The sequence below is a fragment of the Scyliorhinus torazame genome, chromosome 2 (assembly GCF_047496885.1).
Source record: "Scyliorhinus torazame isolate Kashiwa2021f chromosome 2, sScyTor2.1, whole genome shotgun sequence".
Taxonomy (NCBI): domain Eukaryota; kingdom Metazoa; phylum Chordata; class Chondrichthyes; order Carcharhiniformes; family Scyliorhinidae; genus Scyliorhinus; species Scyliorhinus torazame.
The window spans coordinates 264334868-264358234 of NC_092708.1; the positions used below are offsets into that span (position 1 = coordinate 264334868).

At 50.1% G+C, this 23367-nt stretch overlaps 1 protein-coding gene across 7 annotated transcripts in view; it reads right to left on the bottom strand.

Moving 5' to 3' along the window:
* The window catches only part of LOC140398211 (calpain-3-like), a 216282-nt gene that overhangs the window by 4919 nt on the left and 187996 nt on the right, over window positions 1-23367 (bottom strand). For all 7 annotated transcript variants that reach the window (XM_072486655.1, XM_072486601.1, XM_072486618.1 and 4 more), the window contains 6 exons: window positions 21635-21692; window positions 20811-20872; window positions 17762-17830; window positions 10846-10924; window positions 4947-5063; window positions 1725-1783 (listed from right to left, as the gene is read on the bottom strand). In XM_072486655.1, the coding sequence (XP_072342756.1) occupies window positions 1725-1783; window positions 4947-5063; window positions 10846-10924; window positions 17762-17830; window positions 20811-20872; window positions 21635-21692 (444 nt within the window). The remainder of the gene's footprint in view (window positions 1-1724; window positions 1784-4946; window positions 5064-10845; window positions 10925-17761; window positions 17831-20810; window positions 20873-21634; window positions 21693-23367) is intronic.

Genomic DNA, 23367 nt, shown 5'->3' on the forward strand with positions numbered 1-23367 from the left:
CAGCACACAGATCTGCTGCTCGCTTTGGGGATGCCAACCTGGCCAGGCTTTACAATGCCATTGATGTGAGATGGGGACATCCTGGGCGGGATTCTGTGATCCTGAGGCTAAGTGTTGACACCGTCGGAAACGCCGTCAACACCGCCTCAGGATCAGCAATTGGGGGCCAGAGTGGCACTGGAGCGATCCAAGCCACTCCAGTTGCTGATCCCGGTGTGAACTGGGCGCCACAGGAACCGCACATGCACAGTGGCACCGGTGCCAACGCGCACATGCACACTAGCACCAGTGCCAACGCGCACATGTGTAGTGGCTTCCTTCAACCCGCCGGCCCCGACACAACATGGCTCAGGACTACAGGGGCCGGCGCGGAAGAAAGGAGGCCGCCAGCGAGAGAGGCCGGCCCGCCGATCGGTGGGCCCTGATCGCAAGCCAGGCCACATCGGAGGCCCCTCCCTGGGGTTGGACACCCCCTCCTGCCCCACAGTCCGCCCTCCGACCCTTCCACGCTGAGTTCCCGCCGGCTGAGAGCAGGTGTGGACGGCGCCGGTGGGATGCGGCGTTTTTACGACAGCCGCTTGACCCACCCCGGGCCGAGAATCGGCAGGCCGGCTGCATAGAGCGGCCCCTGACCGGCGGTGCGCCAACCACGCCAGCGGCAATGGCGCTGATTCTCCGCAAACCGGCGTGGCACGATTCGCACCAGTCGCAGGGATTCTCCGGTCCGGCCCTGGGCCCCCTGTTCCCTCGAGGTGGTCGGAGGACCAGCAGCAGGGTCACCAATACCACCTGGGAGGCAGTAGCAGCATGACCAGGAGGACCGCCATACAGTGTCAGAAGAAGACCAACGACCTCCAACAAGCTGCAAGAGTAAGTTACCACCTCTCTCCTGACGTAAGTTCTGCCAGTCACCACTCAAATTCCCAACACCCCCTTCTCCCCACCCCCACAATTACTGACTGGCACCTCGCTCCCTCCCCACATCCGATCCTTGAGCTTGCTCCTCAGAAGCCACTGATACCCACCAGCACAACCGCTTAATGTCCAGGTGCATTGGCCACACATGCCACCAGCTATAGACCGCCTGACCCATCAAGCATGCACCTCACAATGCCCTCTCTTTGTCCCCACAGGAGAAGATAACCCATAATAAGCAGGAAAGGGCCAAGACGGGGGCGAAGTACCAGCGATTAGAGTCCTCACCTCCTATGATCGTGAGGTTGACTGAGGAGAGAGCAATCATTGAGGTTGGCCTGCTCCGCAGGAGGTGAGGATTCATTGCCTCTTTACCCAGGTGACCTGTCTCATGTGAGTTATTCATGTCTGACAAAATGATCCTTCCCTCTCACTGACTACATATCCATTGTCTCATACAATCTCGATCTGATGGGGCCGGGCCATCTGGAATCGTCCCCCCCTGCCACCCAAGTTCTTTGTTATTGTTCTTTGGGATACGGCACAAGGAAGTGCTGAGGGTTTTGGCCATGACCGGTACAGGCTTGGAGGGCCGAAGGGCCTGTTCCTGTGCTGTATTGTTCCTTGTTATTCTTCTTAGTGAAGTCTGCACCAACACTTTGAAAGACCACTCTTCCCAGTCCCAAACCCCACCCTAAGGGGCAATTTAGCATGGCCAATCCACCAAACCTACACATCTTTATACTGAGAGGACTGTTATCCCTGATAAAGAAATATGATTCAATCATGTGATTGCCAGTTGCACCTACCTCCAGAACACTGAGTTTAATGATTCCATCTCCATCTTTATCAAAGGCATGGAAAGCTCCTGCAGAATAAAAAGGGGTAAATGAAGACAATGCCTCTTCTTAAAAAAAAAACACAAAGGCATAAATGGGTTTAACACTGGTGAATTCCAGTAAATCTGAGAACTCAATAATAGTCTAGACACTAGAAAAGGAATCAAGCCTGTCCAGCTTGCTGCATCATTCAGGTCTTTCTTTGTTGTTTTCCTTCATCTAACTTTGGCTTTTATTTTCAATGTTTTAGAATAAAGCCCATTATAGAGAGATCACGTAAAGCATAGAACAGTGCAAATAAATTTTCTTTTTTGGTGTGTAGCATTGTAACGTTTGAGTATTGTCCAGTTTCTCCACTGATTCACTTTGGAATCTGGGGCGAAATTCTCCGGTATCGGCGTGATGTCCGCCGACTGGCGCCCAAAACGGCGCGAATCAGTCGGGCATCGCGCCGCCCCAAAGGTGCGGAATGCTCCGCATCTTGGGGGGCCGAGCCCCAACCTTAAGGGGCTAGGCCCACGCCGGATGGATTTCTGCCCCGCCAGCTGGCGGAAAAGGCCTTTGGTGCCCCGCCAGCTGGCGCGGAAATGACATCTCCGGGCGGCACATGCGCGGGCGCGTTAGCGGCCGCTGACGGCATTCCCACGCATGCGCGGTGGAGGGAGTCTCTTCCGCCTCCGCCATGGTGGAGACCGTGGCGAAGGTGGAAGGGAAAGAGTGCCCCCACGGCACAGGCCCGCCCACGGATCGGTGGGCCTCGATCGCGGGCCAGGCCACCGTGGGGGCACCCCCCGGGGCCAGATCGCCCCGCCCCCCCCCCCCAGGACTCCGGAGCTCGCCCGCACCGCCTTGTCCCGCCGGTAAGGTAGGTGGTTTAGTCTACGCCAGCGGGACAGGCATTTTAGCAGCGGGACTTCGGCCCATACGGGCTGGAGAATCGCGGGGGGGGGGGGGGGGGGAGGCGCCAACGGGCGCGGCGCGATTCCCGCCCCCGCCAAGTATACGGTGCCGGGATTCACGCCAGCCCCCGGCGATTCTCCGACCCGGCGGGGGGTCGGAGAATCTCGCCCCTGGTTCCAGACGAGCAGATTGCCCACAGGTCTTTCACTCATGTGTAAATCTAGCCAGTGGAGAATTGACAACTGTTCCTATATTGAACACCGCATAAGGTCATCACAGCCAAATTTCAATCTTGCCTTTACTCAGTAGAGGGGATAAAGGAAAATGGGATCACGGTGGGCACACTGCTTGTGTGGAGGATAAACACCAACATAGACCTTTCAGGCCAAATTACCTGCTTCAGTGTTGTAGCTTGTATTTAACTCTATGGTCAGCAAATTCAGTAGAGGTCAACCCTTTGCCTGCCTAATTTTATGGCTCAATATCAACTGAGTGAATAGAATGTCCACATAATACAGGACAGTTGCAAATTGTTGACTATTCCTTACAATATTTAAATCTATCTTTGCCTTGCCACTTTGTACCGATCCTTCTCTGGGTCATTTGATAGTCCCTAACTTAGGAGACCACAAATGCTTTCTTTGAAGCTCTTGCCAGCATTATTCTGAATTATGAGATATGTGTCTGCCCAGGAACTGAACTTCCTATTTGCTATCTATCTATTCGTTGTTACTCTAGATCAGTGGTTCCCAACAAATGTGCAGCTGCACACTGGCGTGCTGTGAAAACAGATTCAAAATTCACGTAATTAAACTAAAACTAACCTTTGTCTTCAGCTCTGTGGTTGGCATCTCCAAGACCCAATGAATCTTGGGTCTCCCACGCATGCACTGGCTGGGAAAGAGCCGCACATGCGTGGTTTAGAGTCTTTACATTGATCAGGCCCATCCGCATGACCAATGGGACTTGGAACTGAAGACAAAAGTCCCATACACCTGCACAAAAAGTGAAAACTCAAAAAGGGCTCCAAAATCCTGGGAGAAGCAAGAGAGACAGGGAGAGGTAAAAAAAAAACAGAAGAGAGGACAGGGAAAAGTCAAAAATGAAGACCTCGGTCAGCAAAGAAGGCAGAGAAAATAGGAGGTGTGCCTCAAAATTCTTTTACAGTATAGAGGTGTGCCATTACGTATAAAAAGTTGGGAACCACTGATCTAGATGATATAACGAATATCAAAAACGATTTGCTATTCCCTGATAGCTTAGGACCCGGAAGAAAAAAACAGCAAAACAAGGAAATAAGAATACTAGTCTGAACTGGTCTCGTATATTTTAAAATGGAACACCAGTAAAACAGGGTAATAAAGAATACTGTTCTGAACTGTTTTCTCCTTCTGGGAAATGCGTGCACAGTTTGTGGCTGAGCCTGAAGCCTGAAATTTAACCTAGATGCACGTTCCATGCGAAGGAAACTGTTTTGAGGCTGACCATCCGAGAAGAATGGGATTCCCGGGTTGCTACGGTTTTTTAACTGCAAAACCCTTATAAATTATTTCCAGTCGGTATCCTACCCAGAAGCGAGAGACAATTGTAAAGGAAAGCCTGAAGAACAAGATCACAACCAAGGAGAGTAGATGGGTCTAGAGGGCCGGGGGGAGGAGATCCCAATTGCAGTGGTGCTGTTGAGGGAATTCTGGTTGCAGTTAGATCCTAATGGTGGTCAGGAAGAGTAGGTGGTTGAGATTGGGGCAGATGGTGGTCAGGGATATCTGATCATGCATGGAGGGAAGCAGACAGAGAAAGAGGGTTTGGCTTACTCAGTAGCATTTTAATCTTGAAGAATGTTGGGGGTTGTGACCAGGAAGGATGGGAGAAACAGACCATATATGCCAGTGAGCCTAAACACCAGGAATGGTCCAGGGAGTCACCAGGAATGGTGGGGGAATTAACTATTTTGTTAATTAAAACTTTTGTAGGAGTCATTAGGAAAGGTGAAGGAATCATCAGGAATGTTGGAGGAATCAATAGGAATATTGTGGTGACAGTCACCAGGAATAAATTAGTGCCACAATGGGACCCTTTTGAACAATGGAACCATACTCATCAAAAGCATTCAGTTCTGCCTTAGTCATTTTTTGGATCATGAGAGAAGGGGCATTCCCACACTCTTGTGTGTTGATGAATCAAAACCCAAATCACAAAAGTTAAAAGGACAAAGTTTGTCCCAGTGCTCCACACAGGCTTCAGACTTCATTGTGACTGAGGAAAAGACACTGAGAATGTTGCTGCACTTACTGAACATCCCCTCTAGTCTCACAATACAACAGATGAAACTGTCAAAGTCCAGGTTCATATTTTCATCAGCATAGCGCATGGAGATGATCTCATAGAGCTGACTGTTCAGATGGAAACCTGAAGAACAAAAAATAAGAATATAAAATACATCTCAGGTAGTCTCACCAACAGTGTCATCAACATTTCCCTCCAATTGCAATAAACTGGACCACCCATGTAAATACTGTGGATACAAGAGGTGAGAGGAATTATGTGGTGAGTAACTCACCTCCTGACTCCCCAGAGCCTGTCCACCATCCATAAGCCACCTGCCAGGAGTATGATGGTATACTTTCCACTTGCCTGGATGAGTGCAGGTACAACAACACTCAAGAAGATCAACACCTTCCAGGATAAAGAAACTGCTTGTTGCGCAAACCATCCACCAGAGGTGGCACGGTGGCACAATCATTAACACTGCTGCTTCACAGTGTCAGGGACCTGGGTTTAATTCCTGCCTGAGTCTGTGTGGGTTTCCTCCGTGTGCTCAGGTTTCCTCCCACAGTCCAAAGATGTGCAGGTTAGGTGGATTGATCATGTTAATTAGCCCCTTAGTCTACAAGATGTGCAGACTAGACGGAGTTATGGGGATAGGACGGGGGAGTGAGCCAAGGTAGGGTGCTTTTTCAGAGGGTCGGTACAGACTCAATGGGCTGAATGGCCTCCTTTTGCACTGTAGGAATTCTATGATTCTGTGATCTAAAACACTCATTCCTTCCACCACTAATGCACAGTGACAGCAGTCTATGCCATATATAAGATGCACCATATATAAGATGCACTGCAGCAACTTGTCAAACCTCGTTGGACAGCACATCCTAAATGCCTGATCTCTGTCACTTGGAAGTTCAAGAGCAGCAGGCGCATGGGAAGACTAACATCTGAAAGTTTCCCTCCTAGTCATATACTATGATTTTGAACTATAACATCATTCCTTCACTGTCACTGGATCAAAAACCTGGAACAACCTCACTAACAACAATGTTAGTGTACCCACATCACATGAATTTCAGCAGTTCAAGAAGTCAGTTCACCACCACCTTCTCAAGGACAATTAAGGACAAAAAATGATGCCCTTGCCAGTGACACCCACATCCAAAGAATAAATTAAAAACAAAGCCGTACACGTCAGGCTCCTCTGGTTATAGAATCATTTAAGGCATAGAAGGAGGCCATTCAGCCCATGGATACATGCCATCTCTCCATGAAGCAATCCATTCAGTTCTGTTCCCCCGCTCAATTTCTTTAAGTTCCCATCCAATTTCTTTTGGAAATTATTGATTGCTTCAACTTTCATCACCCTTGCTGCCAGAGAGTTCCAGGTTTTTGTCACTCACTGCATAAAAGAGTTTTTCCTCATATTCCCTGCATCTCTTTCCCAAAATCTTAAGTCTGTGTCCCCTAGTCCTTTTAATATCAAGCCAATGAGAACAGTTTTACTTTGTAACCTTATCCAGGCCTGTCATAATCTGGTACACTTCTATCAAATCTCCCCTCAATTTCCTTTGCTCCAAGGAGAACACCCCAGCTTTTCTAGACTAACTTTGTAACTAAACTGCCCCATCCCTGGAATCATTCTAGTAAATCTCTTCTGCACCCTCTCAAGGACCCTCACGATCTTCCGAAAGTGGACACAATACTTCGGTTCGGGGCTAACCCAAGCTTTATGAAGGTCAGCATATATTTTGGAATGAATTGTCTAACAAACATAGAAAATCAGACAGCTCTGGAAATGTTATAATCTAATAGAACAAACCATAGGTTTAGGTGATATCATAATCCATGTAGGCTAGAGGAGAAAAAAAGATGTGAAGGAGGTTCCAACCAATTGGCACAGCTGAACTGTATCTTCTGGCAATTGAAACCCTCCCCATAATTAACCACTCTCAGCCAACTGTGGTAACATCGCTAAACACTGTTGTAATACTGCTCATAGTCTATTGCGGTAATACCACACACACAGTCCACTGGGGCAAAATGCTTAACATTTTGAAGTGTGAGGCTGAAAGTGTAGTAGGCATTATCTTCATTTTGCAGTTTTAATCTAGGACTATAGTGCCCTCTATTACCTTCACCCCAATATATGGAGATACCAGAGAGAGAATGTGTTGCAGATCATAAAACCATTAGACATAGGAGCAGAATTAGGCCATTCGGTCCGTCGAGACTGCTCCGCCATTCAATCATGACTGATATGTTTCTCATTCCCATTTTCCTCCTTTCCCTCATAACCCCCTGATCCCCTTATTAATCAAGAACCTATCTATCTAGGTCTTAAAGACATTCAGTGATTTAGCCTACAAAGCCTTCTGCAGCAAAGAGTTCCACAGATTCACCACCCTCTGGCTGAAGAAATTCCTCCTCAGACATGACCAGGATGATCATTGCTGACAGTATCACCAGCCCAATATTGGTGTCAGGAGGTCTGATCCAGTTTTGAGGTGCTCCAGCCTCAAGAATATAAGGGCTAGGGTTTTGGTTGCAGTACATATAAAGAAGGTTAGTGGAAAGTAATTTGATGTAATGTCCAGAGTGCACTGAGGTTTACCTGTAATTTGCTCCGGAATAAGGAACAGGATTTTGGGCAGAGTTTCAGGCGTGTTTAGCAGGGTATTTCTCGATGCCTGCAGTGCCGAGAAAGACCCTGTTTACAACGGCACTTTGCCCTTTTTTTTTGGCCTTGGCGAGGGACTCCCCATTGAAGCCGTACTTTAGTCAGCTCTACTTGCAGATTGTGTTGCCATTTTTAAAGGCAACCCTGTTCTTTTTTACCCCCCCCCCCCCCCCCAGAAACCCAACCGTAGCCTCCGAACCCCTCCATTTCAACCAATGTACATCTTCCGTGGTCCTAGAGCACCCCTCTCATCCCACTTCTTATGGGCAAGGCACACCCGGGCCCGACACCTGGCACAGGAAACCTGGAACCCGGGCACCCTGGCACTGACAGCTTGGCAGTGCCCCAGTCAGCCTGGAAGTGCCACCCAGGAACCCTGGCAGTGCCAGGGTGACACTGCCAGGGTGCCCAGGTAGCAGCACCAAGGTGCCAGTCTGTCAATGCCAAGGTGCCCAGCTGCCAGTGGGAGTGCCAGGTGCAACCTTGCCCAATGCCAAACCACCCGGAATCTTTAATGACCTGGGAGACTCCCCCAGGCGGGAGCACAACTGGGCCACGTTTGGTGAGGTCTCCCAGGCGTGGCCGGTGAACCAGGGTCCCAGGAGAATCCAGCAGATTCATATTTAAATTAGCCTAATGTTTAATTTAAAAATGCATATCTGGTTCTCACCCAACGAGTGCGAGATCCAGATCGCAAAGTCTCGCGAGATTCCATTGAATCAGAGCAACGGGAATCTCATGACATGTGTCTCACAAGATTCAATGGTGTCATCCCGACACCAGGTTGGGCGTGAAGAGGCCATTGAATTGTGCCCTTCAGCTGCAGTTAAAAGAAGGTGGATTTTCCCAAATTGGGCTCTGAAGAAAGCCAAAGATAAGCCATAATTGTCGTGAACGACAGGCTCAACAATCACTGTGGCCTACTCCAGCTCCTATCTCGTTTTCATTGACCTGAACCGTTAACTCTATTTCGCACTCCACAGATGCTGCCTGACCTCCTGAGTATTTGAGGCATTTACCTTTTCATTTCAAGTTTCCAGAATCTGCAGGAACCTGGCTTTGCATTTTCCACATGGTGACCAGGACTGGGATATTAAAATGGTGCACCATTTCTAGTACTTTTTTGCCAGAAAGTGGGTATTGAACATGCCGACGCATATTTGGCAGGCATATTCAAAAATTAAACTCATGACAGGATTCCGTCATCTGACCTGTCGGCACAGTGGTTAGCATTGTTGCTTCACAGTGCCAGGGACCCGTGTTTGATTCCCGCTTGGGTCACTGTCTATGTGGAGTCTGCATGAAAGCCGGTTTAGCACAGTGGGCTAAACAGCTGGCTTGTAATTAAGAACAAAGCTAGCAGCACGGGTTCAACCCGTACCAAATTCCCCGAACAGGCGCTGGAATGTGGCGACTAGGGGCTTTTCACAGTAACTTCATTTGAAGCCTACTTGTGACAATAAGCGATTTTCATTCATTTCACGTTCTCCCCGTGTCTGCGTGGGTTTCTTCCAGACGCTTCAGTTTTCCCCCACTGTTAGATGTTTTAGTTGCTGTGATCAGGGGCGAAATTCTCCGGAAACGGCGCGATGTCCGCCGACTGGTGCCCAAAACGGCGCAAATCAGTCGGGCATCGCGCCGCCCCAAAGGTGTGGAATGCTCCGCATTTTTGGGGGCCGAGCCCCAACCTTAAGGGGCTAGGTCGGCGCCGGATGAATTTCTGCCCCGCCAGCTGGCGGAAAAGGCCTTTGGTGCCCCGCCAGCTGGCGCGGAAATGACATCTCCGGGCGGAACATGCGTGGGAGCGTTAGCGGGCGCTCACGGCATTCCCGTGCATGCGCAGTGGAGGGAGTCTCTTCCGCCTCCGCCATGGTGGAGACCGTGGCGAAGGTGGAAGGAAAAGAGTGCCCCCACGGCACAGGCCCGCCCGCGGATCGGTGGGCCCGCGCCCCCCCCAGGACCCCGGAGCCCGCCCGCGCCGCCTTGTCCCGCCGGTAAGAGAGGTGGTTTAATCTACGCCGGCGGGACAGGCATTTTAGCGGCGGGACTTCGGCCCATCCGGGCCGGAGAATCACGCGGGGGGGCCCGCCAACTGGCGCGGCGCGATTCCCGCCCCCGCCGAATATCCGGTGCCAGAGAATTCGGCAACCGGCGGGGGCGGGATTCACGGCAGCCCCCGGCGATTCTCCGACCCGGCGGGGGGGTCGGAGAATCTCGCCCATGAAGTCTAAAGTTCTGTGCCTTTTTCACAAACACACATTTATTTCATTCCAACAGCCTTTGCACAAAACTCCGACTATACATCACCTGCCAGAGGCCACCTGAAGCCCCGTTACATATCAGTGTCAATTAATGGATACTTAACAGATATGAGACAACTAATTGCAATGTCTTTTAACCCATTACTTAACACCCACCAGTCCCGAAAGATGTGCTTGTCAGGTGAATTGGACATTCTGAATTCTCCCACAGTGTACCCGAACAGGTGTCAGAAAGTGGCGACTATGGGATTTTCACCGTTACTTCATTGCAGTGTTAATGTAAACCTACTTGTGAGGCTAATAAAGATTATTATTATCACCAGGTAAGGAACATGAGGCATCAGGAGCTCCAAATGATAAAAATGAGTGACGCTTTGACTGGTGTAACCATGAGAACAAAATGTTAATGCATGCTCGGCCAATTACAAGATATAAACATTTTTCTTTCACTTCCTTCCCCTCTCCTGCTGGCACTGGTTGAAGTGTTGCACAAATTCCCCTACCATTAATCAGGAAATGAGCATGATCCTAGAAAAGCTGTCCTTACTATCCTAGTGGGCTTGGGACTGACTCTCGAGCTTCTAACTTGGAAATCAATTACACCTTGACCAAAATCGAGCCCACGGATCTTGTGGCTGGAAGGGAAGGTCTGGATAAAAATGTTTAAATGTTGTTCTCAAGAACCAGCAACTGCAGCAAATACAGAGGGGCAAGCTGGGCTCCTGAGATCAGAACCTTTCCTTTATCAACATTTTCATATCTCCTTCTGGAATAGAATTTGTCTGAAAACGTTCCAGTCTACTGACTGCATCACTGGAGCACCTAAACTTCAAGAACTGGAAACAAATTCTTTCAAGTCCAGCTATTCAGGTATTTACAGGTATCCGTTTGCACAATTCCACCACAATCATGCTGACTCACTCCCACTCACCTGCATTGTAGTCTAACTCCCATCTGTAGACATTTCTGGCCCATTCCCACTCACCTGCATCATTCACAGCAGTGCGCATTTCATAGCTGTCAATCAAACCAGAAGTATCTTTGTCATATTCCATAAAGATTGCCTGCAAAACACAGGAAATAACAATTAACATTTCTGGCAGGGACTGATGCCAGAATACAGCTACTGGAGTCCAGACGAGAGTTACAGGATCATGTCTGAGGGACTGAGGTCAGACTAGAGCTACTAGGTCATGTCTGAGGGACTGAATGCAGACTAGAGTTACTGGATCATGTCTGACGGACTGAGGTCAGACTAGAGTTACTGGATCATGTCTGAGGGACTGAGATCAGACTAGAGTTATTGGATCATGTCTGAGGGACTGAGATCAGACTAGAGTTACTGACAGCGCAGAGGTCCCAGGTTCGATCCCGGCTCTGGGTCACTGTCCGTGTGGAGTTTGCACATTCTCCCCGTGTTTGCGTAGCTTTCGCCCCCACAACCCAAAAATATGCAGGCTAGGTGGATTGGCCATGCTAAATTGCCCCTTAATTGGAAAAAATGAATTGGGTGCTCTAAATTTATTTTAAAAAGACTAGAGTTACTGGATCATGTCTGAGGGACTCCGGTCAGGATACATTTATAGGATCATATCTGAGGGACTGTAGCTAGTATACAGTTACAGGATTATATCTGATGGGCTGAGGCTGGAATACAGCTGTAGAATAATGTCTGAGGCACTGAGGCCGTACTGCAGTTACAGGATCATAACGGAGGGACTGAGGACAGAATACAGGATCATGTATGAAGGACTGTAGGCAATAAATGTGATGAGATGGAGGTCAGGAATAATCACCACATTATTAGGACAGTGATAATTCTGAGTCATAGTCATAGAACCTACAATGCACAAGGAGGCCATTCGGCCCATCAGGTCTGCACTGGCCCCTGGAAAGAGCACTCTACTTAAGCCCACGTCTCCACCACCCATCTCCGTAACCCAGTAACCCCACCTGAACTTTTTGATACTAAGGGGCAATTTAGCGTGGCCAAACCTGCATATCTTTGGATTGTGGGAGTGTGGTGGTGTGTATTAAGGGTAATACGGTACACCATGAATGCCGAGGAGCCATTGGAGGACAGATGCTGGATCCCGATTGGATCCGCCGCCTACTGGGCTCCACCCAGATAGGCGGGGTATAAGAACCTGGGTTTAATCCCCGCAGCTGCATTCTGTGACTGAGCTGCTGGGGAACGAGTCTAAACAAGTCTGCTCAATAAAGCCTCGATTGAAGTTCTTTACGTCTCGCCTCGTGTGTGATCGATGGTGCTACAATTTATTGAGCAGACTTAAAAAGGAATATGGAGCTCCGGATCACCCCGGAGTGCCTGCGAATCGGCCCCCACGCAGCTAACGCAACATCAGCGTTTAAACACTGGCTGGCGTGCTTTGAGGGATACCTCCGAACGGCCCCCGGCAGACCAACAGAAGACCAGAAGATGCAGGTCCTGCATTCCAGGGTGAGTCCCGAAATCTACTCACTCATCGAGGACGCGGAAGAATTCCCAGCGGCGCTCAACTTGCTGAAGGAGATCTACATTAAGCCCGTCAACCAGGTCTACGCACACTACCAGCTCGCGACGAGACGACAAATCCCCGGGGAATCGCTAGACGATTTCTTCAATGCTCTAACGATCCTGGGACGAAACTGCAACTGCCCAGCGGTTACGGCGAACGAACATACGGACCTCCTGATCAGAGACGCTTACGTAGCAGGTTTAGCATCGTCGCAAATTCACCAGAGACCTTTAGAGAAAGACTCTCTCGGACTCACAGAGGTACGGGCCCTCGCAGCTTCCCTCGACGTGGCCTCCCAAAACGCCCGCGCCTATGCCCCCGACCGCGCTGCAGCCCCTTGGGCTCCTTGGACCCCCGCCGCAACCGACCCCCCGGCAACCCCAACCCCTCCGCAAGCGTTCGCAGCCAGAATCCCAGACCACCTGGGGGGGCCCCGCTGCTACTTTTGCGGGCAGCCAAAACACCCCCGCTAGCGCTGCCCGGCCCGCTCGGCCACCTGCAAAAGCTGCGGTAAAAAGGGGCTCTACGCAGCGGTGTGCTAGTCCCGTGGGGTCGCCGCTACCTCCGGGGAACAAATGGGACCATGGGCTCAACACCCCCCAGCGACCCACGGGCGGCCAACGGGCACTGCCATTTTGGACCCCGGACACCACGAGGGGGGGACGGGCGCCGCCATCTTCCTACCCACGGGCCGCGTGCGATCTATGGGAGCGGCCATTTTGTCCACCCCCGGCCGCGTGCGACTCATGGGAGCGGCCATTTTGTCCACCCCCGACCGCGTGCGATCCATGGACGCCGCCATCTTGGCTGACAGGCAAGGACCCCAGCGTGGACGGCTCCACTCTGCCTGAAGACAACGATCTGATACACCAACCACGTTTGGCATTGGTGACCCTCGACCAGTCACGGCCCTGGACGCTCCAGACGACAACGACAAAGGTGCTGGTGAACGGGCACGAGACGCCGTGTTTGATCGACTCAGGGAGCACGGAGAGTTTTATTCTCCCGGACACGGTAAGACGCTGTTCCCTTGTAATTCGGCCAAGCACCCAAAAATTTTTCCTGGCGACAGGGTCCCACTCCGTTGAAATCAAAGGGTTCTGCATCGCAAACCTAACAGTGCAGGGGAGAGAGTTCAAAAATTACCGGCTGTACGTGCTTCCCCACCTCTGCGCTCCCACCCTCCTGGGGTTGGACTTCCAATGCAACCTCCAGAGCTTAACATTCAAATTTGGCGGCCCTATACCCCCACTGACTATCTGCGGCCTCGCGACACTCAAGGTCGAACCGCCCTCCCTGTTTGCGAACCTCACCCCGGATTGCAAACCCGTCGCCACCAGGAGCAGACGGTACAGCACCCAGGACCGGACGTTTATTAGGTCCGAAGTCCAGCGGCTGCTGCAGGAAGGCATAATCCAGGCCAGCAATAGTCCCTGGAGAGCCCACGTGGTATTAGTGAAGACAGGGGAGAAGCAAAGGATGGTCATAGACTACAGTCAGACCATCAACAGGTACACGCAGCTAGATGCGTACCCTCTTCCCCGCATATCCAACATGGTCAATCGGATTGCACAGTACAAGGTCTTCTCCACCGTCGATCTTAAGTCCGCCTACCACCAGCTCCCCATTCGCCCCGGTGACCGCAAGTACACTGCCTTCGAAGCAGATAGGCGGCTATACCACTTCTTAAGGGTTCCATTCGGCGTCACGAATGGAGTCTCGGTCTTCCAACGGGAGATGGACCGAATGGTCGACCAGCACGGTTTACGGGCCACGTTCCCGTACCTCGACAACGTCACCATCTGCGGCCACGACCAGCAGGACCACGACGCCAACCTCCGCAAATTCCTCCAGACCGCTAACGCCCTCAACCTCACCTACAACGAGGAAAAATGCGTGTTTAGCACTGACCGTCTAGCCATCCTTGGCTACGTAGTGCGTAATGGAGTGATAGGCCCCGACCTCGAACGCATGCGCCCCCTCATGGAGTTCCCTCTCCCCCACTGTACCAAAGCCCTGAAACGCTGCCTGGGCTTCTTTTCTTATTACACCCAGTGGGTCCCCCAGTACACAGACAAGGCCCGCCCACTAATCCAGTCCACTACTTTTCCCCTGTCGACAGAAGCCTGCCAGGCCTTCAGCCGCATCAAAACGGATATCGCAAAGGCCACGATGCGCGCCATCGACGAGTCCCCCCCCCTTCCAAGTCAAGAGCGACGCGTCCGACGTAGCTCTGGCGGCCACGCTCAACCAAGCAGGCAGACCCGTGGCCTTTTTCTCCCGGACCCTACACGCTTCAGAAATTCGCCACTCCTCAGTAGAAAAGGAGGCCCAAGCCATAGTGGAAGCTGTGCGACACTGGAGGCATTACCTGGCCGGTAGGAGATTCACTCTCCTCACTGACCAACGGTCGGTAGCCTTCATGTTCGATAATGCACAGCGGGGCAAGATAAAGAACGACAAGATCCTGCGGTGGAGGATCGAACTCTCCACCTACAATTATGAGATCTTGTACCGTCCCGGAAAGCTGAACGAGCCGTCCAATGCCCTATCTTGCGGCACTTGTGCCAACGCACAAGTGGACCATCTCCAAGCCCTCCACGAGGACTTCTGCCACCTGGGGGTCACTCGTTTCTACCACTTCATAAAGGCCCGCAACCTCCCGTACTCCGTCGAGGAGGTCCGAACAGTCACCAGGAACTGCCAAATCTGCGCAGAATGCAAACCGCATTTTTTCAGGCCAGATAGAGCGCACCTGATAAAGGCTTCCCGTCCCTTTGAACGCCTCAGTTTGGACTTCAAAGGCCCCCTCCCCTCCACCGATCGCAACACGTACGTTCTTAACGTCGTTGACGAATACTCCCGCTTCCCCTTCGCCATCCCCTGCCCAGACATGACCGCGGCCACTGTCATTAAAGCCCTCGGCACCATCTTTACCCTGTTCGGTTTCCCCGCCTACATCCATAGCGACAGGGGGTCCTCCTTCATGAGTCACGAGCTGCGTCAATTCCTGCTCAGCAAGGGCATAGCCTCGAGGAGGACGACCAGCTACAACCCCCGGGGGAACGGGCAGGTAGAGAGGGAGAACGGAACGGTCTGGAAGACCGTCCTACTGGCCCTACGGTCTAGGAGTCTCCCAACTTCCCGCTAGCAGGAAGTCCTCCCGGATGCCCTTCACTCTATCCGGTCCCTGCTGTGTACCACCACTAACCAAACGCCTCACGAGCGCCTCCTTGTCTTCTCTAGGAGGTCCACTTCTGGAACGTCACTTCCGACCTGGCTGGCAGCCCCGGGACCCATCCTGCTCCGGAAACATGTGCGGGCGCACAAATCAGACCCGCTGGTGGAAAAGGTACATCTACTCCACGCAAACCCGCAGTACGCCTACGTGGCATACCCAGACGGCCGACAGGACACGGTCTCTCTGCAGGACCTGCCGCCCGCCGGAGCTCCCCCCCCCCCCCCCCCCCCAACACAAATCACCTCCCCCTCACTCCCGCCGGTGCACCCCACAGCCACCCCCTTCCCGGGGGATCAGTTCTCCTCCCAGGCCCATTTAAGGGTAAGGAAACAGAGGGGGACAGCGCGATGCTCCCAGAGTCGACCGGACCCGAGCCAGCACCACCACCACCACCCGGGCTGAGACGATTGGAAAGGGCGACCAGAGCACCATCTCGACTCATCGAATCGACTTAAGACGTATATAATTCAGTGGCCCAGTAAAGCGGCATTGTTGTAAATAGTTAACGCTGCAAATCGGGTAAAATGTGAATAATTCGGTGGCCCAGTAAAAGCGGCATAGTTGTATATAGTTCATTGGTTAAGGTGCCGACCCTGTAAACCCCTACCACCATGCCACCCACCACCCCGCTGGGTTCTTTTTTAACAAGGTGAGAATGTGGTGGTGTGTATTAAGGGTAATACGGTACACCATGAATGCCGAGGAGCCATTGGAGGACAGATGCTGGATCCCGATTGGATCCGCCGCCTACTGGGCTCCACCCAGATAGGCGGGGTATAAGAACCTGGGTTTAATCCCCGCAGCTGCATTCTGTGACTGAGCTGCTGGGGAACGAGTCTGAACAAGTCTGCTCAATAAAGCCTCGATTGAAGTTCTTTACGTCTCGCCTCATGTGTGATCGATGGTGCTACAGGGAGGAAACCGGAGCCCCTGGAGGAAACCCACACAGACACGGGAGAAAGTGCAAACTCCACACAGACAGTCACCCGAGGCCGGAATTGAACCCGGGTCCCTGGTGCTGTGAGGCAGCAGTGCTAGCCACCGTGCCGTGCCTAGTCATTAGATGATACTTGTCCATTTTTCATTCTTGAGTGGTTCTAAGTGGTGCTCCCACAAATTAGAAGTTCTAAAGCGATGATAATTTTTATTCATGTTGTAAATTGAAGCACCAACATGCTTTAAAGGAGGTAGACTCAATCTTGGTCATGGTTTTTGGTATAATTGAGTAGATTGTTCCACACGTAGACAAAACCTTAAAGTGTCAATTCTTTCAATCTGTGCATTATAAAGTGGACAGACTATTAGAGAAACTGACATCTTAGACAGTTAACACTCCCAATGACTGAGTGGGAAACTGCACTTTAAAGTGTCCCATTTTCCCATATCGTTTTAGGAGATTGCAGATTCAATCCCTGATCTATGCTGATTTTAGCTGATTGTGAGTGTAGATATTAGCCATGATGTTCATGATTTGTGTAGAAGCTGGTTCTGTTCATTTTCCAGTAAAGGTATGTGTGAATCTACAGATTCAGGCTTGGCTATGTTAGTATCTCTCCCTAATATGCATAGTCAAGAATAAACACGTCCTTGTGAGGGCATTCATGGTCAGCTGCATGGTGCCTGTGGAATAGTACAACAGCATTACAGAGGGATAAACACGCACCAGCAGGAAAACAGGTGACTCCTAAGGACAGTCCTGATTGCGTATTCCAGACTTAAAAACTAATTTAATTGAGAATTTAAAAGTATAAGTTATTTGAAATTGGTTTTGATTTAGTCCTGACCCACCAAGTTATTTGACCTCCGTGACTGTGAAGAAGGGGTGGGGGTGTTAGGAAGTGGATTTAGGGGGTTGGCAACCCCCAAAATCCATGCTCCCTACTCCACTACTGAGTTGACCAGATAAAGAGATACCTAAGTGGAAAATGGACAGCAGTTAATTATGATTTCAAATAGTTCACCATTTTGAATAAAAGTCTGCCAAACTCTAAATTAACCTTTCTACTATTACTGATAATCTGGGAGGAAATTACTTGGCCGCAAATGCCAAACACCAATTATCAAGCGGTTGAACACAATATAACTTAAAGACAGTGACACTCCGTGCCACAAGTGACTGAACACCCTTCAGCATATCCTACCTGCCATTTCTTAATCTTGTTCCAGAGCTGTCTAAACTCTATTAAATTAAGCTTTCCGGACCCATCCGTCTGTTAGCAATGTTAAGGAAGACATTGTTTTGTTACCTGTGTGGTAGGCAACATATGCTACTCAATCCTTGCTTAATGATGAGGTCTTCTGAATCTCGATGAATTCGTCCAGTAGTAACAAAAGGTTTATTGAGTAACTATAACAATAATTGCATGAGTTCTTCACTTTAACTTTGATACTAGTGATAACGTTAACCAGACCTAACTACAGTAACTATACGTAACTCCACTAGCCATCTGAACTAGTCTGCTATTGCCCTGGTCACAGTGCACCCAAGAGAGCCGGAGAGACACAATGTGGTTGCCTTTTATACCCCTGTTGGACCGGCCCTCTAGTGATCATATGGTACTACTGATTACACATTAACCCCTTATGTACATGCATATACAGAGATCACTACAGACATCAAAAAGATATGAGATAATATGATAGTTCAGCAGGCTGGTAATGAGGTTACTAATTCCCTGGCCCGTAAAGGCACAGTACAATTATTACATCCAAATCAATGTACTTTGGTGATCAGAAAATAACCTCTGCAGCCTAGAATTAACAGCAGTTCCTTCATTTTTGTACTTAATTTGTAACTATGAAAGCAAATGAACACAACGGGGTGCAATTATATAAACGGAGTGAAAGGGAGTCAGCAGACAGTTTTTGGTTGTTGCACCAAGTCAAAGTCTAACCCCCATGTTTGTGACCAATTGAAAGTGTTTGCACTGTTCCAAGATAATCTGCTCATCAGGGGCGTCATTCTCCGACCCCCCGCCGGGTCGGAGAATGGCCATTGGCCGCCGTGAATCCCGCCCCCGCCGAAGTCTCCGGTACCAGAGATTGGGCGGGGGCGGGAATCGGGCCGCGCCGGTTGGCGGGACCCCCCGCTCAATTCTCCGGCCCGGATGGGGCGAAGTCCCGCCCAGAAATTGCCTGTCCCGCCGGCGTAAATCAAAGCTGGTATTTACCGGCGGGACCAGGCGGCGTGGGCGGGCTCCGGGGTCCTGGGGGGGGGGCGCGGGGCGATCTGACCCCGGGGGGTGCCTCTGCCGTGGGGGCACTCTTTCCCTTCCGCCTCCGCCTCGGCCTCCACCATGGCGGAGGCGGAAGAGACTCTCCCCACTGCGCATGCGCGGGAAACTGTCGGCGGCCGCTGACGCTCCCGCGCATGCGCCGCATTTCCGCGCCAGCTGGCGGGGCACCAAATGCCATTTCCGCCAGCTGGCGGGGCAACAAACGCCATTTCCGCCAGCTGGCGGGGCGGAAATCCCTCCGGCGTTGGCCTAGCCCCTCAATGTTGGGGCTCGGCCCCCAAAGATGCGGAGCATTCCGCACCTTTGGGCCGGCGCGATGCCCGTCTGATTGGCGCCGTTTTTGGCTCCAGTCGGCGGACATCGCGCCGTTGGGGGAGAATTTCGCCCCTTATCTTTATCTGAATTCCTGGAGGATACCTCATCATTGGGAAGATATTATTGCCCTTGACAGAAGGTTAAGGGGAGCAATGAAGATGTTGAAGAGATCAAGAATACATCATGTCAGGAAATTAAAAATAACCTGGATGTAGTTTCTATGGAAAATGGGAAGACATGGGGACCGGATTAATGTTTGCAGGATTAGCAAGGAACTGACAAAGTTGATTTAGCCAATTTGTTTCATTTATCAGTGGATGCAAGTTAAAATGAAGGAAGTTGGCAGTAAGACGACAAGTCTAGGGATGAATATATTTGCTGCATCCATCTCTGCTGCTGTAACTTGGTCAGAAACATCATTCATGCCCCCTGAATCTCTGCCAAAGTTACAGTAAGACAATCCCCAAGAAAACTTTCAGTGCTTTACACAAAACACAAGAGATGTGGAATATGTTAGCAGTGAAGGTCCTTGAACACAATGGTAAAAGTAAGTTTAAAGGAACAATTGCATTATGTTCTGGAGAGAAAAGGAATTGAGAAAGTGGGCAGATCGAATCATAGAATCCCTACAGTGCAGTAGGAGGCTATTCGGCCCATCGAGTCTGCACTGACCCTTGCTTCAATAGAGCACCCACAGTGCTAACCACTGTGCCACTGTGCTGCCAATACAACTGTTGGCACTCTTCAGTAAAGTTAAATCTCAGCAAAATAAATTTTAGGGGAGAAAACAATTTGCGTGCAAACTCAAAAAACGGAAACAAAGTTAAAGTCAAGGAGCAGGGAACTTAGTTCAAGTATCCACGGCCAACATAGACTGGATCCAGCCCTGCCTTCTGCTTAGCTGGCTAATCACAGCCAGTTGTCGACGGGAGTGAAATTAGCTACAATTAACATCAGTATGTTGGAGTGAGATAAGTGAAAATTAGTCAAATATTTCTCTCTCAATGAACATCCTGCAGTTTCTGCTGGAAGTGGAAGAGTATGGATATTAGGCCAGGACAGTTTTGAGCTCTTCTGAGATATGCCCAACATAGCTCTGCTGAGATATGACAAACAGTTGACCAATTTGTCAGGAATCACAAATAAACGACATGTCACTTGGCAAGGTACTGAAGGCTGACCAATGTCTGAGGCGGCATATCCGAGTGCAAGTTAGCACCATTAGAATGGAAGAGGTATATGCTTAGAAAACAAAATAAACCAAAAAGAAAATGTTTTTCTGACATGCTGGGGATAAATAAACTGGCTCCAAAATTTTGAAAATCACAATTATGTAGTCAGCTTATCTTCGTTCCACCAAAAGAGTGCTGAGGACAATTGTACAACTACTGTCCAGCCTGTAGCAAACAATGTCAATATAGATGAGGAATCTAAAACAGACCTTTGTGGATTATCTGACTCTGTTTCATACCAAAGGAAATGCACTGCTCCCCATTGCCTTTGGCAGAGTCAATGACAGACTACTAACCAATTTGAATCACTGCATCCTGGTACTCAGTTGGGTCTGGATAAAGGCAAAACACTTTAGATAATTGGCTATGAAAGAATAATGAATATTATGGAGAAGAAGAAAGGATACATCCATGAGAGCAACCATACTGCGACAAGATTCGAGGGTGAACCCTTCCGTTTTCATCTTGTCTGTGAGGAAAAGAACAGTTAATATTCAGAATCACTACATCACATAGCAAAGGAATAAACATTTTAAATATTGGGCGTGATCTTCCGGCCGCGCTGCGATGGAAAAGCAGCTCACCGCGGCGCAGTGTGGCCGATGAAAGCCGGGAGACCCCGCTCCCGGGATCTACCCGGCTCGCAACACCTCGCGGCAAAGCAGCCTGCTTGATTAGCACCCCATCCACTACCTTGAACAATTATTCCTTCCACCACCAATCTGTGTTAGCAGCAGTATGTACTATCAAGAAGAAACATTGCAACAACTCGGCAAGGCATTTTCAACAGCACCTTTCAACCCCACAACCACCATCACCTATGAAGAACAAGAGAATCAGATGCATGGGAACACCAGAAACTTCAAGTTTCCCTTTAAGCCACACACCATCCTGACTAGAAGCCTTCTGTTCTTTCACTATTAGGAGTCAGAATCCTGGAACTCTTCCATAATGACACTGTGGGTGCATCTACACCACATGGACTCCAGTGGTTCAAGAAGTCTGCTTGACGCCCCTTTTCAAGGACAGTTTAGGGTGGTCAATAATACTGATCTTGACAGCTATGCTCACATCTCATGGATAATTGTTTTTTAAATGCCCCCAAGGGAAGCGTGCAGATGAGACAAAGGACATCTCCAGAGGTAATGGTACAGGTGCTGGGCATTATCTCGCACAACCTTACTATACAAATGAGGGTTAGTGTTAGGTTTGTTGTTTAATTGGTACTTACGTTTTTTAACAACACGGTTTAAGATATTCCTCATTTCAGATGCACTGATCTGCATATCCTGTGATGAACAAAATAGAACACTTACATTTTGCTACAGGCTTGTCCCAGAATTGGTCTTTCCTCCACTTTAACACAACAGTATGTGTTGTTACTTTGACATATAAATTCTCAAAAAATGGGGCCATGTCCCCACGCCGGCGTAAAAAGGATGGCATTTTACTCCAGACTTTCCTGAATAAAATATAGAGCAATTCGCTTACCTGCAGGGGGCTGGCTGGGACCTGGAGTGAGTCTCGCAGCTTTAGGTGCGGATACGGGCCCGCGCACTTCCGGTTCCGAGCCCGCGCATGCACACGGCAGCGACCTCGCCGAACGCGATGGCGGTCTCGGGCCGCAGACCAGGACCAAGGTACAAGGTCCCACCGATCTGCCCAGCGGCGCTTCATCTGACCCACCCCAATCGCTGCCCCGACCACCCATAAGGCCCCCGCCGGTGATGGATCCCTCCTCACCAGGGTGGCCGCTGACTGAGTCCGCAGCTGCAGTGCGTGAGTCCAGATCGGCCAGACGTGGTAAGAACCACGCCGTCGGGAACTTGGCCGGTTGGGATCGGAGTATCGCTGGGAGGGCCGCTGGCAATGGCCCCCCAGCCGTGAGTCGCGGGAGCGGCGTCGGGCCCGATTCTCGCGTAAAACACGATTTTCCGCCCCCGCCCCTTAGGCTTGTCAAAGTAATCAAAAACATCCATTTGTCATCTTTTGCTACACTTGGTGGTAATATCCTACAATTCCATCCAGGCAAACACCTGAATCACCTGACAACACAATCGGTATCAGCAACTGATGCTAGGATGCTATTCCAGCACCACCGTTAAAATTTCATTTCATTTATATTGCCTTTCACCTTATTTGTATCAATCGCATTGTAACATCCCGCATGGGACCTATGAGATGGGAACGCTTGTCTTCCCCATGTTCCTTGTGGAGTGTGAGCTCCCCCGCTAGGGGTGGGGATCTCAATTACCCAGAGTACATAAGGTCGGCCAGTAAGACGCCAACCAAACAGGAACCCGGTAGGGGTGCACCAGGAAATGTATATATATATTGTTTGTAAATAAAACGTTGTTCTTACTTTTACTCGGTGTGGATTCCCCGAGTCCACATTAAATGCATCATTTAACATTTCTGTGTTAAATTTCACCTGTCTGTATCCTCCAGAACTTTGTCACAATTAGAACAATTCTGAGTTTTGTGTCATTTGCAAAGTTAAATTTTTGCCCTGCAGCTTCCGGTGACTACACGTGAAAGCAGGTCGCCCAAATGGTAGCTCCTGTCAAGGTTGTGGTATTTTGATTCTTTTTGCCCATTTTTCGTGGAGATTTTGGGTTCTAAACAGTAGATTAGTGTGGAGTTCGAGTAGGTTTGTTGAAGAATGCCAAAATCCTCATCGAAGATGGCTCCAGGAAAAAAAACTCCTGGCTGGAAGCCCAAGAAAGAAATCTGGGGGAGAAACAATGGTGGAGGCGGCTGCATCCATCACACTAGAAACGTTGGCTGGGGTGATGGTGCAGAAGATGGTGAAGTTTGGCCAACTCGAGTCTCAAGGGAAGGAGATTAGGCACATTAGAGGGGAAGCAGGTGGTTGTAGTGAATGTGTATGCCCCAAATTGGGGCGATGTAGAGCTTATGAAATGGTTGTTGGCTACAGTGCCAGATTTGGGCACCCACCAATTG